Source organism: Lagenorhynchus albirostris, chromosome 19 (assembly GCF_949774975.1).
Source record: "Lagenorhynchus albirostris chromosome 19, mLagAlb1.1, whole genome shotgun sequence".
Taxonomy (NCBI): domain Eukaryota; kingdom Metazoa; phylum Chordata; class Mammalia; order Artiodactyla; family Delphinidae; genus Lagenorhynchus; species Lagenorhynchus albirostris.
This window is the reverse complement of record NC_083113.1, coordinates 41234434-41255400: the sequence shown is the minus strand read 5'-3', so window position 1 is coordinate 41255400 and position 20967 is coordinate 41234434. Positions and strand designations below refer to the sequence as shown.

The 20967-nt window shown below is 51.9% G+C and overlaps 1 protein-coding gene and 1 pseudogene across 2 annotated transcripts; one reads left to right on the top strand and one right to left on the bottom strand.

Annotated features, from left to right (window-relative positions):
- Nucleotides 1-13945: 13945 nt before the first annotated feature.
- PDP2 (pyruvate dehydrogenase phosphatase catalytic subunit 2) lies at nt 13946-20283 on the bottom strand. 2 transcript variants are annotated; one of them, XM_060130060.1, is made up of 2 exons: nt 20177-20283; nt 13946-17958 (listed from the first exon to the last, which is right to left on the bottom strand). In XM_060130060.1, exon 2 carries the CDS (start codon nt 17902-17904, stop codon nt 16312-16314), a length of 1593 nt encoding a protein of 530 aa, XP_059986043.1. In that variant the 5' UTR covers nt 17905-17958; nt 20177-20283; the 3' UTR covers nt 13946-16311. The 2 variants fall into 2 exon arrangements, with proteins under 2 accessions (XP_059986043.1, XP_059986044.1); XM_060130061.1 differs by having other exon boundaries at nt 20259-20278.
- On the top strand, nt 18190-18651 carry LOC132510076 (large ribosomal subunit protein eL30-like; annotated as a pseudogene).
- Nucleotides 20284-20967: the final 684 nt, after the last annotated feature.

The following is a 20967-nucleotide window of genomic DNA, read 5'->3' as shown; positions in this document are numbered from 1 at the left end:
CCACGCCTTCATCCCAACGGTCTCTGGGGAGCCGGGGTGGGACTTGTTGTCCCAGGCACCCTGAGCTGATGATGGTAAATCACGGGGAAGGGAGAAAAACAACCTCATTGGGGCCCAGGCCCTATTTTTAGGAGATAATCTCTTCACTCCTGGCAGATTCTGTGGGATGGAGGCCAAGCCCAGCCAAGAGAGATGGGGCAGGCATCCTGGCTGGCCTGGGGGAGCGTGGGAAACTCAGCCTGGATCCCCAGCCCAGGGAGAGACCCTGAGGCTGATCCCAGCCACTCTGGGCCCAGGTCCCCTCTCCCCACCCACACCCCCATCCTCCACGGGAGGCTCTGCTGACTACTGTGGTCCAAGCAGAGCTTCCTGCCCCTCTCCTAGGATCCTCTGCTTGGCCTGTACCCACTCAGAAGTCTTCAGGGTGCAAAGTTCTTCGAAAGCAGATCTCATCTAATCTTTCCGTCAATCTACGAGGGCAGGCTTATTGGCCCCATTTTCCAGTGAGGGATCTTGAAGTTCAGGGAGATTAAGGGCTGCAGCTGGGAGTCTTAGAAGCAGGGCACAAGGTGAGACTGTCTGGTCAAGGTTTATCTTACCTCTCCAGCAGTGTCCACAGCCTTCAGCTGGGCTCTGCTCCCATGAGATCCCCCAGAAGAGCCTTAGAGATCACCCAGGCCAGCAACTTCTAATCAAGTTGGAAAAGTAAATCACAAAGAGGTGGGGAGACCTTCCCAAGTTCATCCAGCCAGTGGGATGCAGCACCTGAGCTGGAACCCTGGAACCCCTGCTTTCTGGGTCCTTGTTCTGGATAGATAGATAGGCTGATAGGTGGGTTGGTGGATGATGGCTGGGTAGATGGGTAGATGGATGGATAGGTGGGGGGTGGGGTGGTAAGTGGATGGATGTATGGGTTGGTAAGCAGGTAGGTGGAACCCCGGCCAAGGAAAGGATGGATGACAGGATACCAGGGCATATTAAGGCATCTGCCCCAATTTGAGGGTTCCTTTCTTAAGCCTCCAGGCCTCAAAATACTTTCTGCTTGTGGGGCTGACAACAGGGTCCACAATACCCAGTTTTCCTGAGCATTTGTGGACATAAGCCTCTCCTGCAATCCTCAGCCCCTTCTATAGAGTAAAGTGAGGGTCATAGAGGGGCGTGGCCTCTCCCGGGTCTCCCAGGGAGAGAAACAAGAAGCTGGTGCTTGTTTGTGGGCTTGGTGGTAGGTCAGCAAGTGCTTGTGCAGATTCACGCTAGTGAGCGGGCCTTACTCTGCAGGCAGCGGGGCCTGGACCCTGCGAGGGCAAAGTGGGGGATGACTGGTGGCTCAGTGTGGGCGGAAGAACACGTGAGTCATGCTCTGCCTCATCCTTGCTGTGTGTTCCCAGGTGAGTCTCGTTACCTCTCTGAGCCTCGGTTTACTTGTTGATAAAATGGGCCTGGCTCAGATGGAGTTGTTGAGAGGACTACGCGAGATAATCCCCCCAAAATGTGTAGCACAATGCCGGGCACACAGCAGGAGCTCAATCAACATGGCTTTCCCTGGTCCATGGAGTGTGGGGAGGACTTACCTCAGATGCCTATAGCCACAGACTCTCACACACTCCCCATAGGCCCCATGGGCCCAGGCTTTTGCGGGGCGGAGTGTGGAGAGGGGCCCCAACTCCAGCTCTCACACGGCCCTGGAAAGACATCTGCCTCCAGCCTTGGCTCCTTGCCAGCTCCAAGGCTCTCTCTGGGTGACGCTGCGGGTTCTCATGGGGTTCAGACTGGTCTGGAGGCTCCCCCGGTGGGGAGCTCATGGTCTCCCTCTCCCAGGCTCCTTCCAGAGGCACAGGGCCAGATCAAAGGGACCCAGCACTGAGGACTGGGAGGCGGGCTTGGAAAGAATGTAAACATGAGGATATTTTTAAACTTTTTCCAGCTCCAGAGATTACGGCTCTTGAAGCAAGAGGCCCAGAGGTCAGTCCAGCCCTTGCTCACGAAGGAAGAAACAGTCTTGGGACCTCAGAGACCCCCCACCCCACTCACATCCACCAATACCCATCCTAAGACTCTAGCTGGGGCCTCAGGTCAGGAGTTCTGCCTCTGATCTCACCTCCAGACGTCCTGCTGCTGCGGGGTAATGTGTCTCTAATGAGGGGGCCTCAGGGACATGTGAGGACCCAAAGGGTTGAGGGGTTTTGGGGGCCTACCTGAGAGCTAGTGCTAAGAGACTGAGCCTGGAGACACCATGGCAGCCCTGTCACTCCATCAGGTGTGCGTGTGTGCACACGCATGTGTCTATGGGTGTGTAAGTGTGCGTTAAACACTAGTCTGCGTGGTGTAAGCATGCGAGGAACCCATCCCAGCCCCTTCCTTCTTCCCCCTCCCTAGCATACCTGGCCCCTTCCCCCTGGGACTCCTTGGGTCAGTGGGGGACATGGCGGGGCAGGCAGGAGGTAGGCTTGAGGGTCAAGGAGACGAGAACAGGGAAGATGAGGAGAGCAAGCGTGCTGCGAGGGGTGAGGAGGCTGGGGGAGGAGCTGGGTCCAGTCTGAGCCATGCAGTGAGTCAGGCTGTGAGAGCTTCAGGGGCCACTGATCTGGGGACTGCAGAACTCAGCCTCATCTCCCTTAATTACCCCAGGTGTCACAGTGACTCAGGAACTTGGATGCAAGCCTCCTTAGATCTCCCTGCTTCAGATAGCGTGGTGACGCTCATCCTGGGTTCCATGACAACAGCCTCTTCCCTCAGTGATGCAGCCACCCTTGCACACCCATGTGACGCAGTGGAGCACACACAGGAGTGTCACAGGGAGACTCACAGAGGGGACTCAGCCACAACATGTGCCATATCCCAGGGGCTCCCATACCCTTACCCCATCCACATCCCCACTGACCGGGAAGTCAAAGGGTCAGAGTTCACATGGGCACTCAGGAGACGCCAGGCAGCAGGTACCAGGACCACAAGGGCCCCTAGCATGTGGAGAGGGCTTGCTGGCCATTTTCCATGCTTCAGGGGGCTGCTGTGCTACCTTACCCTGCTTATCGGCCCAGACAGGGACAGTGTCCGGCTCCAGGTCACACAGCTCGTCAGTGGAGGGCAGGGCTCAGACCCCAGGCCGGGATCCACAGGGCAGTGTGCTCTCCTCCATGTCCCTTCCACTGAGGCAGCAGGGGAAGAGGATGAGGCTTGGTGCTTTATCATAAGGTGTGGTGGGACTCAAGGACAAAGGGTGGGAGGTGGCGAATGAGTCTGATGGGAAGAGGGACCTGGAGACTTATCCTCGATCTGCGGGCCGGAGCTGCCTGCCTGAAGCTGTCGCTGTGCTGTCCCTGTGTACATGCCCACTCAGCAGGGCTGTTGCTATTCTTACCCACTTGGTGGTGGCAGCGGGGTCAGAGATAGTGGCTAGGTGGGAGCGAGTCATGAGCACCAGTCCCTTATCGGACACGTTCCCTGGAAACTTGGCAGGGGCTGCCAGGCTCTGGGAGCCTGGGCAGGGCGGGTGAGGCAGTCACAGGGACAGGGTGGGGGGATGGGCTCACTCGGAACAAGGCCCTGCGCCAGCTCAGCTGTCTCCCCTACAGCTAGGCAAGCTCCCACCAGAATTGGCCAGGGGTCTCCAGTGGAATTTCTTCCCATGTGGTCATTAACACCCTCAAGTCATCCTTAGCTTCCTACCCAGTCCACCCCAGAATGGACCACCTCTGAGCTTTCCATGCCCGAGAAGGTAAGGTGTTGGCTTCCCCAGCGAGGCTGTAGGCAGGGGCCACATTTACAGGGAGAGCACTGTACTGTGAGCCACAGGGTCCCGGGCTGACCGCTGTCCTGCCCGCTTTCTAGCTGTGTGACCTTGGGTAAGTCACTTCCCTTCCTCTGAACTTCTGTTTCCTTACCATTTCCGGGGCTGTTGTAGGGATGACAAAGTCCAACAGTCAGGAAGGTGGACTGAGGGCTGCGAATACGTGTGTGTCTCTGCACACGGCCAGGATGGGGAGAGGGAGACACGTGGGTTCCCCACCTTGGAGACTCCCGCCCCGTGGATTTTCCATTGGCACGTCGGCACCCTCTCCCCAAAATAGTCCCTACGAGCCGTATGCGACAGAGCCCAGACTGAGGGGACTTTTTTTAGCCGCCCTTTGTCAGCTCTCGAGCGGCCGCTATTTTGAGCCCCAACGCCTGAAAGAGTAGGGCCAAGTGAGGGCTGGGGTCAGCTCAGTGGGTCTGGCTGGCTCCCCGAAGGCATCCCCGAGGGGGCCAGCCATGCCCTCTCAGGCCCAGCGCTGCTGGCAAGGAGAACACAGCATCCCCTGTGTATTGGGCCTGAGGGCTCCGTAGTCCACCTCCAGGGAAGCTGCAGACCTGGCAAAAACCATCCTCATTTATGGCGCTCACCCCATAGGCCACTGGCCACGGCCCCCGAGGGAAGAGCACGTTGTAGGGATTAACTGAGATAACACAAGCAAAGCCCTAACTTAGCACAGGGGCTGACACATAATTGGCCCTCAAAAAATGGGAATAGCTAGGATTAGTATTGTCATCACAGCTACAGTCATTCTTGGTTTTGTTGTTACCGTAACATTTTTATCAGGTTTCCTTCTAGTCTTTTTTCTGTGCATTTATCTTATGTCACTGAGTTCAGGTCACAAAACTCCTCCCCCCTCCACACACTTGATTTCAGCAGAAAGGAGCCCCTAAGTCTGCTGGGGTACCTCTCTCTGCATCTCTGGGCCCCACTCCCAGGGATCACCCCTCTATAAATAGCCTTTGGGGTCCATGACCTCTAAGACTATACTTGACCTTCCAGAGTGTCTATGGTATGCCCACAGCTTCTGTCATCTCCTCAAATGTCATCAACCACTGCCCCACAGGATTCCAGGGCTCCAGAATCTGAAAGCTGAGTTTAGGAGCCGGCTTCCCAGATGGCTCCCGCGCCTGGATTCTAGAACTCTCTGGCCAACGCCTAAGGAAACGGGGCTTGCTTCCGCAGATAGATGCGAGAAAGAATTTTCTGGCCGGTCAGGTGCATAAGATTAAGCAATGGCTCATGAGGACAAATGATCCATTTGTCAGTTTCCTAGTCTTTGTCGGGGTTGGGGGAGGGTGTGGGCTGCCAGGAAGAAGGGATGGGGGTAGGGAGCCGGATTCTGGAACGTGGCTGGGCAGGGCAAGAAAGGGAGCGTGGCTGAGCCAGGCCTCCGCCTTCCCCACTGGGGTCAGTTCCCAGCAGGTCAGCAAGGTCAGCTGGGACTGGGGAGTCATACGTTTTACCCTCACCCCAAGGGGTTACTGTACAAGGTGAGACTTCCTTGTTACCCGAAGGACAAAAATAGATCCCAGGTGATGGTCAGTGATCCATGCCCAGAACCACCAAGGTTATTCTGAGGGTGGCAGGCACAGGGCCAGCCCAGGCTCGGTCAAGTGGGACTGAGCTGGAAGTGGCATCCTCAGCCTGCAGGCCGTCCCTGCCATTTTGGGAATCCTGAATGGGGCGGCGGGACTGGAGCCACAAGCAGGCCGACCCTAGGTGGGCTTAGATAGAATTCTGACTCGGCCACGTGACCTTGAGCAAGCCACTTGGTATCTCCCGGCATCGGCTTCCTTGTCAAATGATGGGGACCTTGATCCCTGCTTCTCAGGGTGGTTGAGAGAACCCTGTGAAGCTGACAGATGGTGCTCAATAAATGCATGAATCTCCACTTCAGCTGTCCTAGAATCCAGAGATGGGACTTCCCTGGCAGTCCGGTGGTTAGGACTCCGCACTTCTACTGCAGGGGGCATGAGTTCGATCCCTGGTGGGGGAACTAAGATCCCACAAGCTATGTGGTGCGGCTAAAAAAAAAAAACAAAGAAGAATCCAGAGGAGACAAGGGGCTTGCCTGTGTAGCTCCGCCACCAAAACGCCCCTTCCCCGCCAATCTGAAGGAACCAGAGTCAGGCACAAAAGCACATTTCTGGAAGGGCCAGTGGGGATTTTCCAGGAACAACTCCATCCGGCTGGAGAATTCCATTTCTGGCCCCGCTGCCCAGGGCTCAGGCTAAGGAGGGGATGCTCTGGCTCATTCCAGTTCTGCCCACTTCCTGCTCCTCGCCTGCAAAGCCCAGATCAGGGTGTCCCACACTGTATTCTCTTGCTGTTTGCTCTGGAGTGTGAGGGACCTGAGGTTCTGAGGTCCCCCTTGGAGCCCTGACACAGAACAGTGCTGGGCACACAATTGGTCCTCTCCTGACCCCCCACCCCTTCCTGGGGTCCTCCCTTTCCTTCATCCAACATGTCTTAGCATTTTCCATGGAGCCAACCCCTGACCTCGGGGTCACCCCCGATGAACACGGACAAGCCAATACGATGGACACTGACCTGGGGGACAGATGGCACCTGACCCAGCTCATGGGTGGAAGTGACCCAGGCAGCTGGAGTGGGGAAGTGTAGCCAGTTTGGGACAGCTGCCTGGGCAGAGGCTCAGAGGGTTAAGACTTACTGGGATGTTTCCGTGAAGGAGAACGGGTTTGAGGGAGTCGGGTGGGCATTGAGGTCCAGGTGGGAGCTGAACTGAACTCATTTATTTATTGAGCTGGAACTGGACCCCAATCCCCTTCCCAGTCCAGGCCTCTCCCCTCCACAACTACCCGCACGAGGGTTTTCCCTGGGTTTGTCGAGAAACGGGGAGAGTCCTCTCAGGGGAAGGCCAGACTGGCAAGTAGGAATCTCAAGACATAACAGGGCATTAGAGCTGGGCCTAAGGGGACGCAGCTCAGCTCACCACAAGGGATATTCCACCCTCTAGGATATTCCTGCACCCACAAAATGCACTTTCCGCCCACAAAGGTCCCTGTGGAGTGACAGGACACTCAGATCTGCTGGGAGCAAAGCTCTTGTAGGGTCCCAGCTGGGCCTCATGGACCCCTAGACCCATTCTGCCATTTTATCGCAACTTCAGCCCACCACCTGTGCCGTATCCAGCTTCGGCCACCGCTCCGCCCCTCGGGACGGGGAACACGGTCCCCCTCCACCCTGTAGGCTGGCGCCACGGTTTATGATCCAGCACAAAAGACGCTGAGAGCCACAAGGGTGGAAAAAGTTACCCAGTTCTAAATCAGCCAGTCTTTGGGTGATCTCATCCCCTTCCCAATATAGTCGCAGTCCCCTCCCCCATGAACCAGCCCCTGGCCAATGCAGTTAGTCACGAGGGAGCTGGTGGAGGGGCGGACTGCGCGCCCGCGTGCGTGCACGCGCGCGTATGCGTATGCGTGTGCGTGTGAGTGTTGGGGGGGGAGTTCTGGGGGGAGGGATTTCAACTTGGGGTTGTACTGTACATTCTGTTTTGCAATCTGATTTCCTATCCCCTCATTTACAGGATTTACATTTAGTAGTTTTCCTGTCAAATAATAAAGATCTTCCATCATCACTTTATTTTTTCACTATCACTTTTAAAGTCCACCAGGATGGTTATGCTAGAATCTATTTGTCCAGTATGTAGAGGAAGGACATGTCAGCAGTGTCCAGTTTCTCTTTCTTACAAATACCAGTGCTATGACCATTTTTGTTCAAACCCCTTTGTACAGTTGCCTGATCCTCCCTCCCTCCCTCCCTCTCTGTCTGTCTGTCTCTCTCTTTCGGATAAATTCTAACAGGTGCTGGGTGAGAGAACAGGCTTCACTGTATGACTGATGAGTTCTGAGCCCTCCCCTAAGCCAGAGGTGCCAGGCCCAGGGCAGGGAGGGGATCCAAGACCAATCCAGGGGCACGGGGTCAGGGGAACAGGGCAGGCTGTGGTCTGCTGGTCCCTCCTGCTGCTCAAGGCCAGCCTCCACCCCTAGCTTCCACCTGCTCTTGCCTCCCCAACTCCATAGGCCAGACCGACTGGGAACGCAGGGAAAGGCCATATACGAGGTCTGTCCTGTGTTGTATTCATATAGTCCCACCCCAGGCACAAGAGGACCCCACAGTCCATCCAGTTCTCGTCTTGCCAAGTATTCCCCGCAGCTTCTGCTAGAATGCTTCCACGGACCAAGAGCTTACTCCATCCTGCCAGGCTTTTGGGGAGCAGACAGGGCATTTTTTAAAAAATCAGATGAGTAGATATTCAACAGAATTGCATGATCTCTTAGCAATTGCACGAAAGCTACAAGGAAGCTTTGGAGACAAGCACCAGGGTTTGAAACTCAGCTCTGCATTTACTAGTTTTATGACCTTGGGCACATAATTTTACCCCTCCAGGTTCAGTTTCATCATCTGTAAAATGGGTTCATAATACTTGCTTCATATGGTTGCGAGGACAAGGGATTGGCTCTTGTGATTATGGAGGTTAAGTCCCACCATCTGCTGTGCAAGCTGGAGGCTCAGGAAAGCCAGTGGTGTGGTTCCAGTCCAAATCCAAAGGCCTACGAACCAGAGGAGCCAAGGATATAATTCCCAGTCAGAGTCCAAAGGCCTGAGATATCCGAGGTCAGAAGATGGATGTCCCAGCTCAACAGAGAGCAACTTTCCTCTTCCTTCCACTTTTTTGTTCTATCCCAGCCCTCAATGGATTAGATGATGTCTACCCACTTCTTTACTCAGTCTACTGATTAAAATGCTAATCTGTTCTGGAAACACCCTCACAGATGTGGACCTTAAAACCCTTACCTTAAACCACAGCCAGGAATAAGAGGTGGAGGGTTCTAGGCTATATCCCAGAGGTGACAGGGCGCTGGCCTGACCCTTAGAAGAGGTGACTCCAGCTTGTGGGATAAGACAAAGACCGCTTTCTCTTTTCTCACTCCTTCCTCTATGTGTGACTGTTGCGCCCGCACACCTGGGGAGGAGGATTCTGAGCTTTCCCTTGGAGCAGAGGAGTGACATGGCCAGATTCGAGTCTGACCAAGTTGGCTCTGAGAGCTGTATGCTGGGAGGAGTTGACCAGAGGGGGCATCTATTGTTTGGGGGTGGAGGAGGGTAAAGGTGGTTTGGACCATTCTTGGGGCTGGGACAGGTTGTGGGCAGGAGGCAGTGAACCCCAAAGCTGCTGGTGGGGGCTGTGGGACTGGCTGCAGGGAGCAGAGTGTGGAGGTGGGAAGGGTTCAAAGATGTGGGGCAGTCCCCAGAAAGGAACACTCACACTGGGGGAGACCAGACAAGGTGACAGCCACCCCCTCGCCTCTCTTAGGATCCCAACAGCCCCTTCCCCACAAGGCAGGGCTGCGTGACCGCAGGACAGTGTCCTTCCCCTCCTATCACCCACTCGTTCAAGGCCCAAGGACATCCAGGGCCAGGTGAGGCTCCTGGAAGGGGGTTCCAGGCTGCAGTCCCCGGAGACCCTGCTCCACCTGGGCGTGAGGCTCAGGGCCTCGTTTTCTCTGGAACGCTTTCCTCCCACTCCTGCTGCAGCGGGTGCCAACGTGGCTCGATGCTGACATCTAGAGGCAGCCACCCGCCTCATGCTGCTTGACCACAGCATCCCACGGCAAAGGCCTGTGCCACCAGGGCTCCACGTTGGTGCTCCTGTCATGCCATCCTCAGATTTAGAGACCAAGCCACCAGGCAGAGCTCTGAAGAGGTCCAGCTCCTCCACCCTTCCCTGCCAAAGCCCAGTGTGTGGTCAGCAGGGCCCCTGGAACCCCAAGTCAGCCTGTGGACACCCTCCCCTTCCACAACCAAGGAGCATCTTGGCTTATTGACGACGTTCCCCCGTCCCCCCACCCACTGCTTTGCTTTGTTTCAGAGGAAGGGTCATCCCAGCAGCTCAGCTCTCACAAAGCCAACTTCTCATCTCTACCTCACTGTCTAGGCCCATCCTGTGTCCTGAGTCCCACGTGAGAATACCCAATGGCCCTCATCTTTCCTTAGTGATCTTTTTAGCTAATTGTTCATTTTCATCCATCCACGCCCACGGTCTTTTCTGGGTCTGGACACTCCTCACCCGCCTCTCCTCACTTCCATGCCACCCACTCATAGTTTTCCTCCTACTTCTCTGATCTCTCTTTTGCTGGTTCCTCTCTATCTGCTCCTCCCTCCATCATCCATTCATCCATCCATCCGTCCATCCATCCATCCACCCATCTGCCCCCCATCCCTCCTTATTCATTGTACAATCAGTAGGACAGGGGGCTAAGCCTGACATTACAGGGATGAGGGTGGGGAGGAGAAAAACAAGGACAAATGCCCAGCAGCACCTGGTGGCAACACCGCAGGGCAAGTGGGGGGATTGAGGTGAGACTTTCTGCGTTGCCCCCACCCCACTCCGCGCTGATGAAGAGCAAGCCACGTCCTCTCTGTGGTCGCTGCGTGGCCTTGTCCACTTCCCCATCCCCAGAGATCACCTGAGGGGCTCCTGCTTGCCCACTCAGCCACTTTTGGCCAGCTCCCCCTCAACCTTCTCTACAACTCTTGCCCCTACTTCCACAATATACCCAGAGCCCGTCCCAGACCCCCGGGCTGGCCCTTCCCCATCCCCATTGTGCCCAGTGTCATGAGCTAATCCCCGGACAGCTCTGCATGCCGGGCCCCGGGGCCACACAAGGTGTTTGCAGGTGGACTGGACAGAGCAGTAGCTCATGGCAGACATTCCTTCTATTCATCTGCTGCACGGAGACGGCGCTGTGAAGCCACACACCTCAGATGGGACTCGAACCCACAATATTCCAACTGAAAACCACAACTCGTCTCAGGACTTAATGAAACTCAGGTTGTTTATGTCTCGGCGCAGAAGTAATTCAGCAAGAGGCAAAGTGACAGGTAAGAAGTAAATTTATTAATATCCTTTGTAAAGAGGTTGCAGGAAAATGGGGCCTGAGAGGATGGTCATGTCCCAGATCTCTGTCAAGTTCCTGGGACGGGCTGCCAAGCGAGGGTCCCTGGCTTCATGCAGGGGAGAATTCAAGAGCTAGCGAGCCATAGTAAAGTGAAAGCAGAGATACACATTTCCATAGGCAGAAGGTGAGGGGGCCCCGAAATACGGGGTGGTTAGTTTTCTGGTTTTGGGGTTTTTAAAATTTATTTTATTTATTATTTACTTTTGGCTGCGTTGGGTCTTTGTTGCTGCGCGCCAGCTTTCTCTAGTTGCCGTGAGCAGGGGCTTCTCTTCACTGCGGTGCGCGGGCTTCTCATTGCGGTGGCTTCTCTTGTTGTGGAGCACGGGCTCTAGGCGCGTGGGCTTCAGTAGTTGCGGTACGCGGGCTCAGTAGTTGTGGCTCGCGGGCTCTAGAGCGCAGGCTCAGTAGTTGTGGCCCACAGGATTAGTTGCTCCACGGCATGTGGGATCCTCTGGGACCAGGGTTCGAACTCATGTGCCCTGCATTGGCGGGCAGATTCTTAACCACTGGGCCACCAGGGAAGTCCCTAGGTGGTTAGTTTTTATGGGCTGGGTAATTTCATAGGCTAATAAGAGGGAGGATTATTGCAACTATTTTGGGGAAAGGGCAGGGATTTCCAGGGTGGTGTCTTGGTAATCTCAATCCTCCGCCTTCTGGTTCCAACCAGTCTGAGGTCCACAGTGCTTGTGGTCAGCAAGCAGTCACCATCCTCCACCTGGGGTGGTGGGGTGGGGTTTAGTTCCTTCAGAACAACTCAAAGCTAAGTGTCAGATAGTTACGTATTCACCTTGAGGAGGAACTGTTTTATCCATGAGCTATTGTCATTACTTTTGTTGTTTAACTGGTTTTCCTTTGTTTCTGAATTCCTTCACTTCCCTAATTAGTAACTCTTGTGCCGCTCTTTGGAACTCTGGGAAAGCCTAGGAGACCAGGGCCTTTTCTACAAATAAAAAACAGGAGACGGGAGGCGGGGGCAGCTTTTGTATCCAGGAGGGCCCCACAGGGTCCTGCTCGGTTTCACTTATTCCCTCGCCAGTGAAAGTCGGAAGGGGAACTCTGGCTGGCCCCCTCAATCCCCACTTGCTCCTCCCAGCCAGGAACAGGTAAGGTCAGGGGTCAATGGAACAAAGACACTATGATCCATGGAGGTCCAGTAGAGGTTCACCCATCCATTCCAGAGGGAGCTGCTTGGAGTGCCAGCTACCCACGATACAGAGGGTCACTAGCCTGGGAACTACTTAAGGCCATTTAGTAGCATCAAATAAAATGGAAGCAAAAACTCTAGAGGTGAAAAGAACAGTATAAATTGATTTCCCCCTCTAGTTAAAGAGCGCAGTGTTTAAAATTTAATTCTCCCTGTTTTCCCTCTATGTTTATGAGTTCCAAATGATGGGATATTGGAATGCATGGGTTATCCATCTAGCTTCTTGTCACCACACCCTACTTCTCCACCCACCCACCCTGTGCCAAAAGTGGGCCATGAGATTTTTCCTGCATTATTATCCCTTTCTGAAAGCCCAGTATTGGGACATGTGCACAGCACAGTGGACTTGGTTCAAATTCCTGCCCTACCACAGTGTCGGGGCAAGTTTTCAAGCCTCTGGGCCTGTTTTTATCATGTTATAAAGAAGGAAACAGCTCCTCCATTACCCTTAGCAGACCTCAGACATTCCCTTTTCTACCTTTCTCTCCCCCAAATATGCTCCTCCTCAAGGCCCAGTTTAACCACCCTAGCCCATACTAAATTTAATAACTTAATAGTTGTATTTGCATTTTAAGAAGCACCCACTGGAGCTGTCCTTATGAGCTGTATCACTCAGAGGCAATGAGATAAAACTCAGTCAGTGGGGGTGGGATGGAGTGGGGTCTTCAACTCTATCTAGGTAGCTGCCTAGACATCTTCCCCAAAGCTGGCTCTGAATTTAAGATTAACAAAGAAGCTGGTTTTACAAGGCCAGTTAAATAATGTGAAATCCCAGCAGGCCTTGGCCCTGAGTGTGTGGAGACCCTCACAACAAAAGCCTTCACACTTCCTTTTCATTCTTTTCAGCTTCCCACACACTGTTAACATTAAGCAAGGACTTCCTGTGTGCTCAGCAGTCATCGAAAATTTGCAAAGAAAATTTCTCTTTTGGGTGGACTATTGAACAGACCAAATAAAGGTGGTGAAACAAAGGCTGGCCTAATCTAGTACCCTAAGGACCTTAAAAATATGAATATTCAAAAACAAAAGAAACCAAATCTCATTTTTCCTCTCTTATTTACAAATTTCATTTAAATCTCTCTCATGGTTAGAAAATCAATGTCAAAAAAACATTGGTATACACTTTACAATACAAATGTCAGCAAATACTAAAGAACATGGTTAATAATTTTTCCAAGTAAATGTTTGATAAGAAATATTTTCAAGGAGGCCAGTTAAACTAAACGTCAGGTGCGCCCAAGGCATCGGGAACAGAGCCTCAGCCTGCTCAGTAGGCAGTCGCACTGCAGTCCATGTGTGTTTTCCACTTGGTAACACACGTGGCAGCTCACAGGAAAAAGAGGTACCACCAGCCTTTATTCCCCAGCCTCAAAGCCACACCCAGGCATTCTCTGCTATGGGAGTCATGTTCAGCGACAAATGAACCACTAACAATGAAACTAGGATAGCTCAGTTCCAGGATATCCTGATTTAACCTGGGAAGTTAAGGTTTCCCCAAGATTGTCAAACCGAAAAATAGGTCACTAGGGGCTGATGGATGAAAGAGTCAAGCTAGACTCATTCTGAATACACTGTCGTGTTCTATACAATTAATTATTCTATTCTTTAATTCAAGTTTGAGTTGTTTCTATTTCCCTCATATAAAAGGTGTCAGCTCAGTTGTGTCTAAACTAAGTCTTAACCCACTCGATCTTTTAGGCCAATCGTACTTCTGGGAAAAATATGTTTATATATTAACATACCTCAAAGTTTACACTTTCATTATAATAAATTAGCTTTAATGTTACAAATAACGTCTCAGAAAACTGAATAAGTAACTTGACCTAGCACGCTAACTTGAATTTAGAACTTCTCTATCCATTTTGACCAATCCCCAGAATCAGGAGAACTGTATTATTTACATAAAAAACAATATCTAAAACATGCCAATATTACCATTTCTTACCTAAAACAGTAAATATGCTGTTTAAAGCACCAAAGCATACTTTATTCAAAAGTGACATCCTAAACATTAAAGATTCAATCTCATTTTTTTAGTTCATTTCAGAAGTCTCAATATCAGAATCTTTACATAAAAGGAATGATAAGTGTTTCGGAAGACCTGACAAAGTACCACCAACTCCCTCTCAAATCCCAAGTGTCCTCAAGTGGTAGCCCATGTGCCTCAGGAAGGCCAGTGACAGCAGAACTGTGGTCAGGGAATCAGACATGCTGGGGTTTAACCAGGAGTTGCTCCGTGGAGCATTCATGGCAAGAGCAGACAGAGTTCACAATGGCAAAAGGCAGACAAGAAACCAGCCCTTCCTCTCTCTCAATATACCAATTAGAAAGCAGGAAATCTATTAGGCTGAGAAAAAACACAGATACCCTTGAAGGAACAGGTGGGAAGTCTGTATTCTCTCAACTGTCACACAGGTTACTTAATCAGCTATATTTATGACCCAAGCTAGGCTCCAAAACAGGATTCAGACCCTGTAATCCCGGTAAATGAGAGCGTGCACCAGGGTTTAGCTTGCATAAAGAACAAGGGTGTCAGACAAGCAGGCTCTAGTAACAAACCGTCATGCAAGCTGAATGACAGGGATTCACGTTTTATTTCTGAAGATCTAGGAGATCAGAAGGAAGATTAATAGTTTCAGAATAAAAGGACCAAGGCTTAAGCACTCAAAGGAGAATTTCTTAGATGAAGCCATATCAGTAAATGCACAGGGAAGTATCCGCAGGCTAGAAGTTTCTCAACACTTGAATGTCCTGAATGTGGACAAAAATGTGGAAGTCAAACCTAGCTGTTTGCTTTCCTTTCAGTACGAAAGGGGGTGAGGAGAGCGATCAATGAAGACAGTGCAGGAACATAAAAAGTGTCAGCTTTTGTGGGATTATATTTGTGTTTCCATTTAGGGACACATTTCCTGTTGTTTAAATGCTACAGCAATTCAGAACATGAAATTCATCCCCCCAGAAAGGATCCACATGGTTTAATTTTCAAATAAACACAGACTGTGCAGCCCATAGAAGCCAGTACAGGTTACATTTGGTTCTGCCCCAACTCCTATATTAAATAAGGCCTAGTTCCTGAGGAGTAGCAATGGCCATTTATCCCACAGTCTATAGGCAAGTGTCCCATCTGAAAAATCTCACTCCTCCCTCTTCCCCACTGCCCCTCGGGATGCAGCTAGGGAGACTAGGTGACTGTTCTCAGGTCCTTCATGTTTTTACCTCTCCAGATTCAGGCTGAATTTTAAGTCTAGAATCCACTGTATAAGCAGTCCTGCCTAAACTGTCTGTCACAATTACCACATGCAATCTTGAATTTTCTCCTTCCCTGCAACCATGTGAATTGGGAGCATTCTTTCTAGACAGTATTGCACAGTCAGCAGCAGGGTGAGGGAGTTCAGCATAGCAGAGGGGGAAGGAACATTAGGTGGAATTAGAAGAATGTCTGAGAGGTATAATCAGAAGGGTTAAGTGCTATGAGTAAATCTGCAGAGATTTACTAAACCCCGGAGGAAATTTTATTAATGCAGGAAAGGAGTTAAGGCCCAGAAAGAAGTAACCTCCTAGCATGGCTCAAAGGTTCAGGGGGTGGGACTCAGTGGAAAGGTCCGAAAGCTGCACAAATAAATTCAGCCGGTTCAGAGGCCTGGCCACCTTCACCCTCAGCTGAAAACCAAGAAAACTCATTCCAAGCATGCTCGCTTAGAGCAGGCCTGTTTGCAAGTTTGAGGACTCAATTTTAAAATAAACTAAATCGGAACTAGAATGCAGCATTACAAAATGTTTTCACAAGTAAAATCATACACACAAAAAAGTTAGAATATTGCATAGAAAAGTATCCTGTAATATGCTGTGTAAACCTAGGTCTTTAGGAACTTCAAAATAAAAAACAAACAAAACCTCCCTTCATAGTCTAGAAGGCCATGATTACGAACTGAGAATTATCAACTTTGCAGATTTTTGTATCAAGACCTCCTAAGATCCTGAACTTCTTCATATCCTTAGAATCATGATTCATTTTATACTTCGCAGGCTCAGGCTGACAGTTTAACAACAGTGTATTTATAAAAGGACTTGGGTTACACGAGCCCCAGCCAAGTCTACGGTCTCTGTGTTCCACCCTTTCTGCGTAGAAGAGGTGACCAAAACATGCAGGGACATAAAATCACTACTATTGTTTTTAATCCTAGGCTGTTTTTTCTCTCACGTTAGTCTATTATTAAGCAAGCTACATCTGCCTGCCCTTTAACAACAAGGTCTAAATAGCCAGTTTAAGAGTAAGTGAACATGTCTTAGAAGAGCATTTAAGTTAACCTTGGCAACAGGATGGGAGACTCTTAACTCCCCTTGTAAGATGCACCAATCGAGTCTGAGTTAAAATACACCACAGTGACAGAGATATCATCCCTGTACATCCTTGCCAAGTCCTCCGGCAATGTCAGCATCGCCGACAGCCGCTCAGGCTCCATCTCCCCGTACTCGTTGTTCCCTATGGCGTATCTGATCAGACGTGTGGCTGCGTTTTGGTCGGTGGCGTGGAGCCCCTGGGCTTTCCTCTGCAGCAGCAGGCTCTGCATGAGTCCCAGGTTGGCAGGTCTCTGGGCCAGGTCTGGCTTGTGCCGACACACTTCAGCCAGGTGCTCCACCACCAGCCTCACCACATCCTCATTGCCCAGCACATCCCACAGGCCATCAGAGGCCAGCACAAGGAACTTATCCTGGGGCCTCAGCCTGTGGTATGTGACCTCAGGCCTGGCCGTCAGGTAAGGTGGAGTGTAGTAGTGTGTGGGGGTGAACTGGTAAATGTTGAGGGCCTCGGTGTCAAAGCCCCGCTCCAGGACACTGCGCTGCAGCTCTTTACTCCACTTCAGCTGGACGTCCCCGAAGGCCCTGCAGGGCATGAGGACACCCAGCAGTCTGTTGTCCATGATGATTGTCCTGTGCTCTGACTCAGGATGCTCCCTCTTTAGCCGTGACAGCTCGGTTGGGTTCCAGGCATTGTGGTCCCGGGTGAGGGGCAGACAAGACCACATGCCATTGTCCTCCTGGACACCAAGGATGGCCCGGCAGTCACCAGCATTTGCCACATGCAAGTGAACTCCATCGACATGGGCCATGCAAGCTGTTGCCCCTGAGAAAGCAACCTGGAGTGAAAGGTTCCTGGTCATCTCATCTTCCAGGGCGGCCTGGATCTCTAGCGAGATGTCAGAATCCAGCCTCTGGAAGGAGTACATTAATGCTTCCTCAATGTTCAGCCCCATTTCCATGTGCAGGTTCAGCAGCTCCTGCCAGTAGACACGGAGGTGATCAAGGTGCACTGACGTGACATCCTTGTAGATACTGTCCCCTGGGTGCTTGAGCCACTGCAGAATGGGCAGCAGGGGCTTCATGCTTTCCATCGCCCCCTCCATCTGCTCCAGCGTCTGCTGGGACATCAGTGACACTGCCACATAGTAGAAGAGCCTCTCGCTCACCGCTTGAGCACATGCGTGGCCACCATGTCCATCGAAGACACCAAACATCAGCCCATTGGTCTGCAGGCAGGCGGCTACACCTCCCCGGTCCTCCACTGGGAAATTGGCAGCCAGCTGGTTGCTCTCAAACCGCAACACCGAACTTGGGACTCCACTGACAAGGTCAAGAATCTTGTGGGCCGACTCACCAGCTCGCAGCACTTCATTTACCTGCTCAGGGCTGAGCGGCAAGTGGAAATCATCTTCCTCTGTTGATGTGTGTCTATAGGCTTTCTGCAGAGCAATGCCACCACATGAGGCATTGTTTTTTAGGGTGACTGGCCCCTGGGGAAAGAGCCTCCATTTTGATTTAATCCTATTTGAGGCATATCTTGAATATAAACGTTGTCCCCCTTGTAATGTGGCAATGCTGTTTCTTGCAGAATTGAAAATCCAGTAGGACACAGTACTTGACATTCTGAAACTGTATGAGCAAATGCGTTCCTTCAGCAAAAAGGGTTTTTTCTAAACCTGAAAATTTGAGAGTTTAAGAAAGTTTTAAATTTAATTTTTTAAAAATAATGACTTCTGAAAACACTTAATCTCAAAATACTTAAGCAAGTCTCCACACCTCCCATTATAAGATATAATCACATTTCAGAAAATGGGTTTTTAAACACTCTCTGATCTTAAAGAGTCACTGAGGGCTACCCCAGAGGCCACCTTTTCCTCCTTCCCAAATCCTTTCCCTTGCCAGGGCCCTGTGCCCAGCTCCCACGTTCACTCTCCCCAGTAGGCTTTAAGTGTTCATTTAAATATAAGCTCTTTCTTGCTCCCCAGCTATCTTGGTGGCTGCTTTCTGTTGGACGCCATCCAGTACCTAAACCAGGAAGATGGTGGCAGCAAAGAAGATGGAAAAGTCGCCGGAGACAGATCAATTCTAGGCTCCAGCTGGTTATGGTAAGTGGAAAGTATGTGCTGGGGTACCAGCAGACTCTGAAGATGATCAGACAAGGCAAAGTGAACCTGGTCCTCCTCGCCAACAACGGCCCAGCCTTGAGGAAATCTGAACTAGAGTACTACACCATGTTGGCCAAAACTGGTGTCCGTCACTACAGCGGCAATAATATTGAATTGGGCACAGCATGAGGAAAATACTACAGAGTATGTACACTGATCCAGGTGATGATTAGAAACAAGCCAGAAGAAACTGGTGAAAAGTAAATCATGCAAAGTTTCTTCAATAAAACTGGCCAGAGCTTGTTCTACATGTATGTAAATGAATGCCTCAAACAGTGGCTAAACATGGCCATTTCAGAGGCCCAAAAGCACACTAGGTATGATACTAGCTGTCTAGCAGCAGACACACTACTTCACTTGCCTGAGTTCCAGTTGTCCATCCGTGGAATGGGAATATTAGTTTCATACGGTTTTGTGATGGTTTAAAGAAATATAACCCTTCGGCTCCAAAAAAGGTATTATTACTTTTATCATTAGGTGTATCATTGGGGATTAGAGGTTGTTTCCACTGTGTCTCTACTTATAAAATACCAAACTGCAACGCCTAATGCCTCAACCTTTCCCCTTCTTAGGGTTTTTTGTTTTTTTTTTTTTTTTTTGCGATACGCGGGCCTCTCACTGTTGTGGCCTCTCCCGTTGCAGAGCACAGGCTCCGGACGCGCAGGCTCCGCGGCCATGGCTCACGGGCCCAGCCGCTCCGCGGCATGTGGGATCTTCCCAGACCGGGGCACGAACCCGCGTCCCCTGAATCGGAAGGCGGACTCTCAACCACTGCGCCACCAGGGAAGCCCCCCTACTTAGGTTTTAACCTACTTATTTCCCAAGGCTGGCATCAGTAGGTGAAAGGGTGTAGACTCATATTGCCAAACTGAGTTCCAAAACGTTCACATCTGCCTCCACAAGGGCATGAAGGAAGCAGTTTCCTAGCACTTTCAACAGCCTCTGGTGGTATTTTTCCTTAGACAAAAAAAAAAAGCTGCTCTATTTTCTATTTTCTCTGGTGACCCGGGAGGAGAGTTTCCACGTGTTTTCAGATTTCGTTTATGAATCCTGCTCTCCTCAAGTTTGTCTGTTGGGGTGTGGAGAGCGCCCACACTTGAGGACCGCCCCCTCTCCCCAGCCCACCCCGCCGAACTACGAACTGGTGCGGTCGGGCAGGGCGCGCAGAGGGCGCCTCCCCGCGCCCCCCAACCCCACCCCCAGCCCTGCAGAGAAGCCAGGCGGCAATACCCGACGCAAGGCGGTCTGCCGCAGACCGGACCCAGACAATTTCGCGTATCTAAAGAAAACAGATCCCAAAGTCAAGCCTCACAGATAAGAAAGAGCGCGGCCTCCTAAGTCCAACAAGCCCTATCTCCCTCAAACCCTGGCGCGGCCACGTCCCTGAGCCCCAGCTTCCGGGTCTATAAAAAAGGAGAATTCAGTTGAGATGCTGAGCTCACAGAGGGTACTCCGAGGGCTAAAACAGCTACTGCGGAAGTCCCGGTACACAGCCAAAGGCCCTGAGCAAGGCCGCGAACCCACGTGGCGCGTGCGCGCGAGACGGGTGACCGTAGCTGTGACCAAGGCTCTTCCCTGTCCGCCGCGGGCCCGCCCCCTCACCTCACCTCCACTCTCCACCCCATCACGTGAGCCGATGCTGCGGGCCGGAGCGGACCCGGCGAGGTTAGAGGTTTTCACATCCCGCGCTCACCCCCTTCCCTACATCGCACCCTGGTCCTCCTCTCACCCGCTTGCGCCAAAGCCGCCGGGTCCGTCAGTCAATTCTGCGCCAGCCTACGGTGCCGCAGCTGCCTCCACCCCGGACTCACCTCCCTGAAGGGACCTCTTGTGCTGATCCAGCTAGAGAAGGAAGCATCCTCTCGCCACCCTTTATTGGTTCATCCGTGGAGGCGGGCACCTGACGGACAGCGTAATTGCCCAATGGCTGAGGAGGGAGAGAGGGCGGGATCCAGAGAGGCCCAATCTGGTTCCTCCCCCTCCCCCGCCCATCCTACCCAACCTTTACCCGCACCCCCCTCAGGCTCTGACCTTGGGTAGGCTCGGGGGCGGGCTTCGGGACCAGGCAGTCTTGTGGCTGAGCACCCCCACCACGTGACACCCCCCCCTCCCCGTTCTGCGCACCCCAAACCGAGCAACCTCTCCCATTCCTCACTGTTGTTAATAATACCCCACGGCTTCCTCTCCATTTCTGTGCTGACCAGTTCAGACCCCTCTCCCAGGCGCCACACCCTTCTATATCCACTTGGACGCCTCCCTCTGGAGGCGCTATGTACACCTTAAACATAGCTTGTCTGAAACTCATCTTTCTGCCAGACCTGCTCTTCCTCTCCTCCCCTAACCCAGTAACGGCCCCATCATCTGCTCAGAGACCCAAGCCCCAAGCCTGGGAGTCATTTTGACTCCTCTTCCCTCACCCCCACCCGTCTCCTGTCTGTTATCTAATCCTGTTCATCTCACCTCCTAAATATCTCTCCAATCCAACTATTTGCCTCCAGCTACCCTCCCACTCCACTGCAA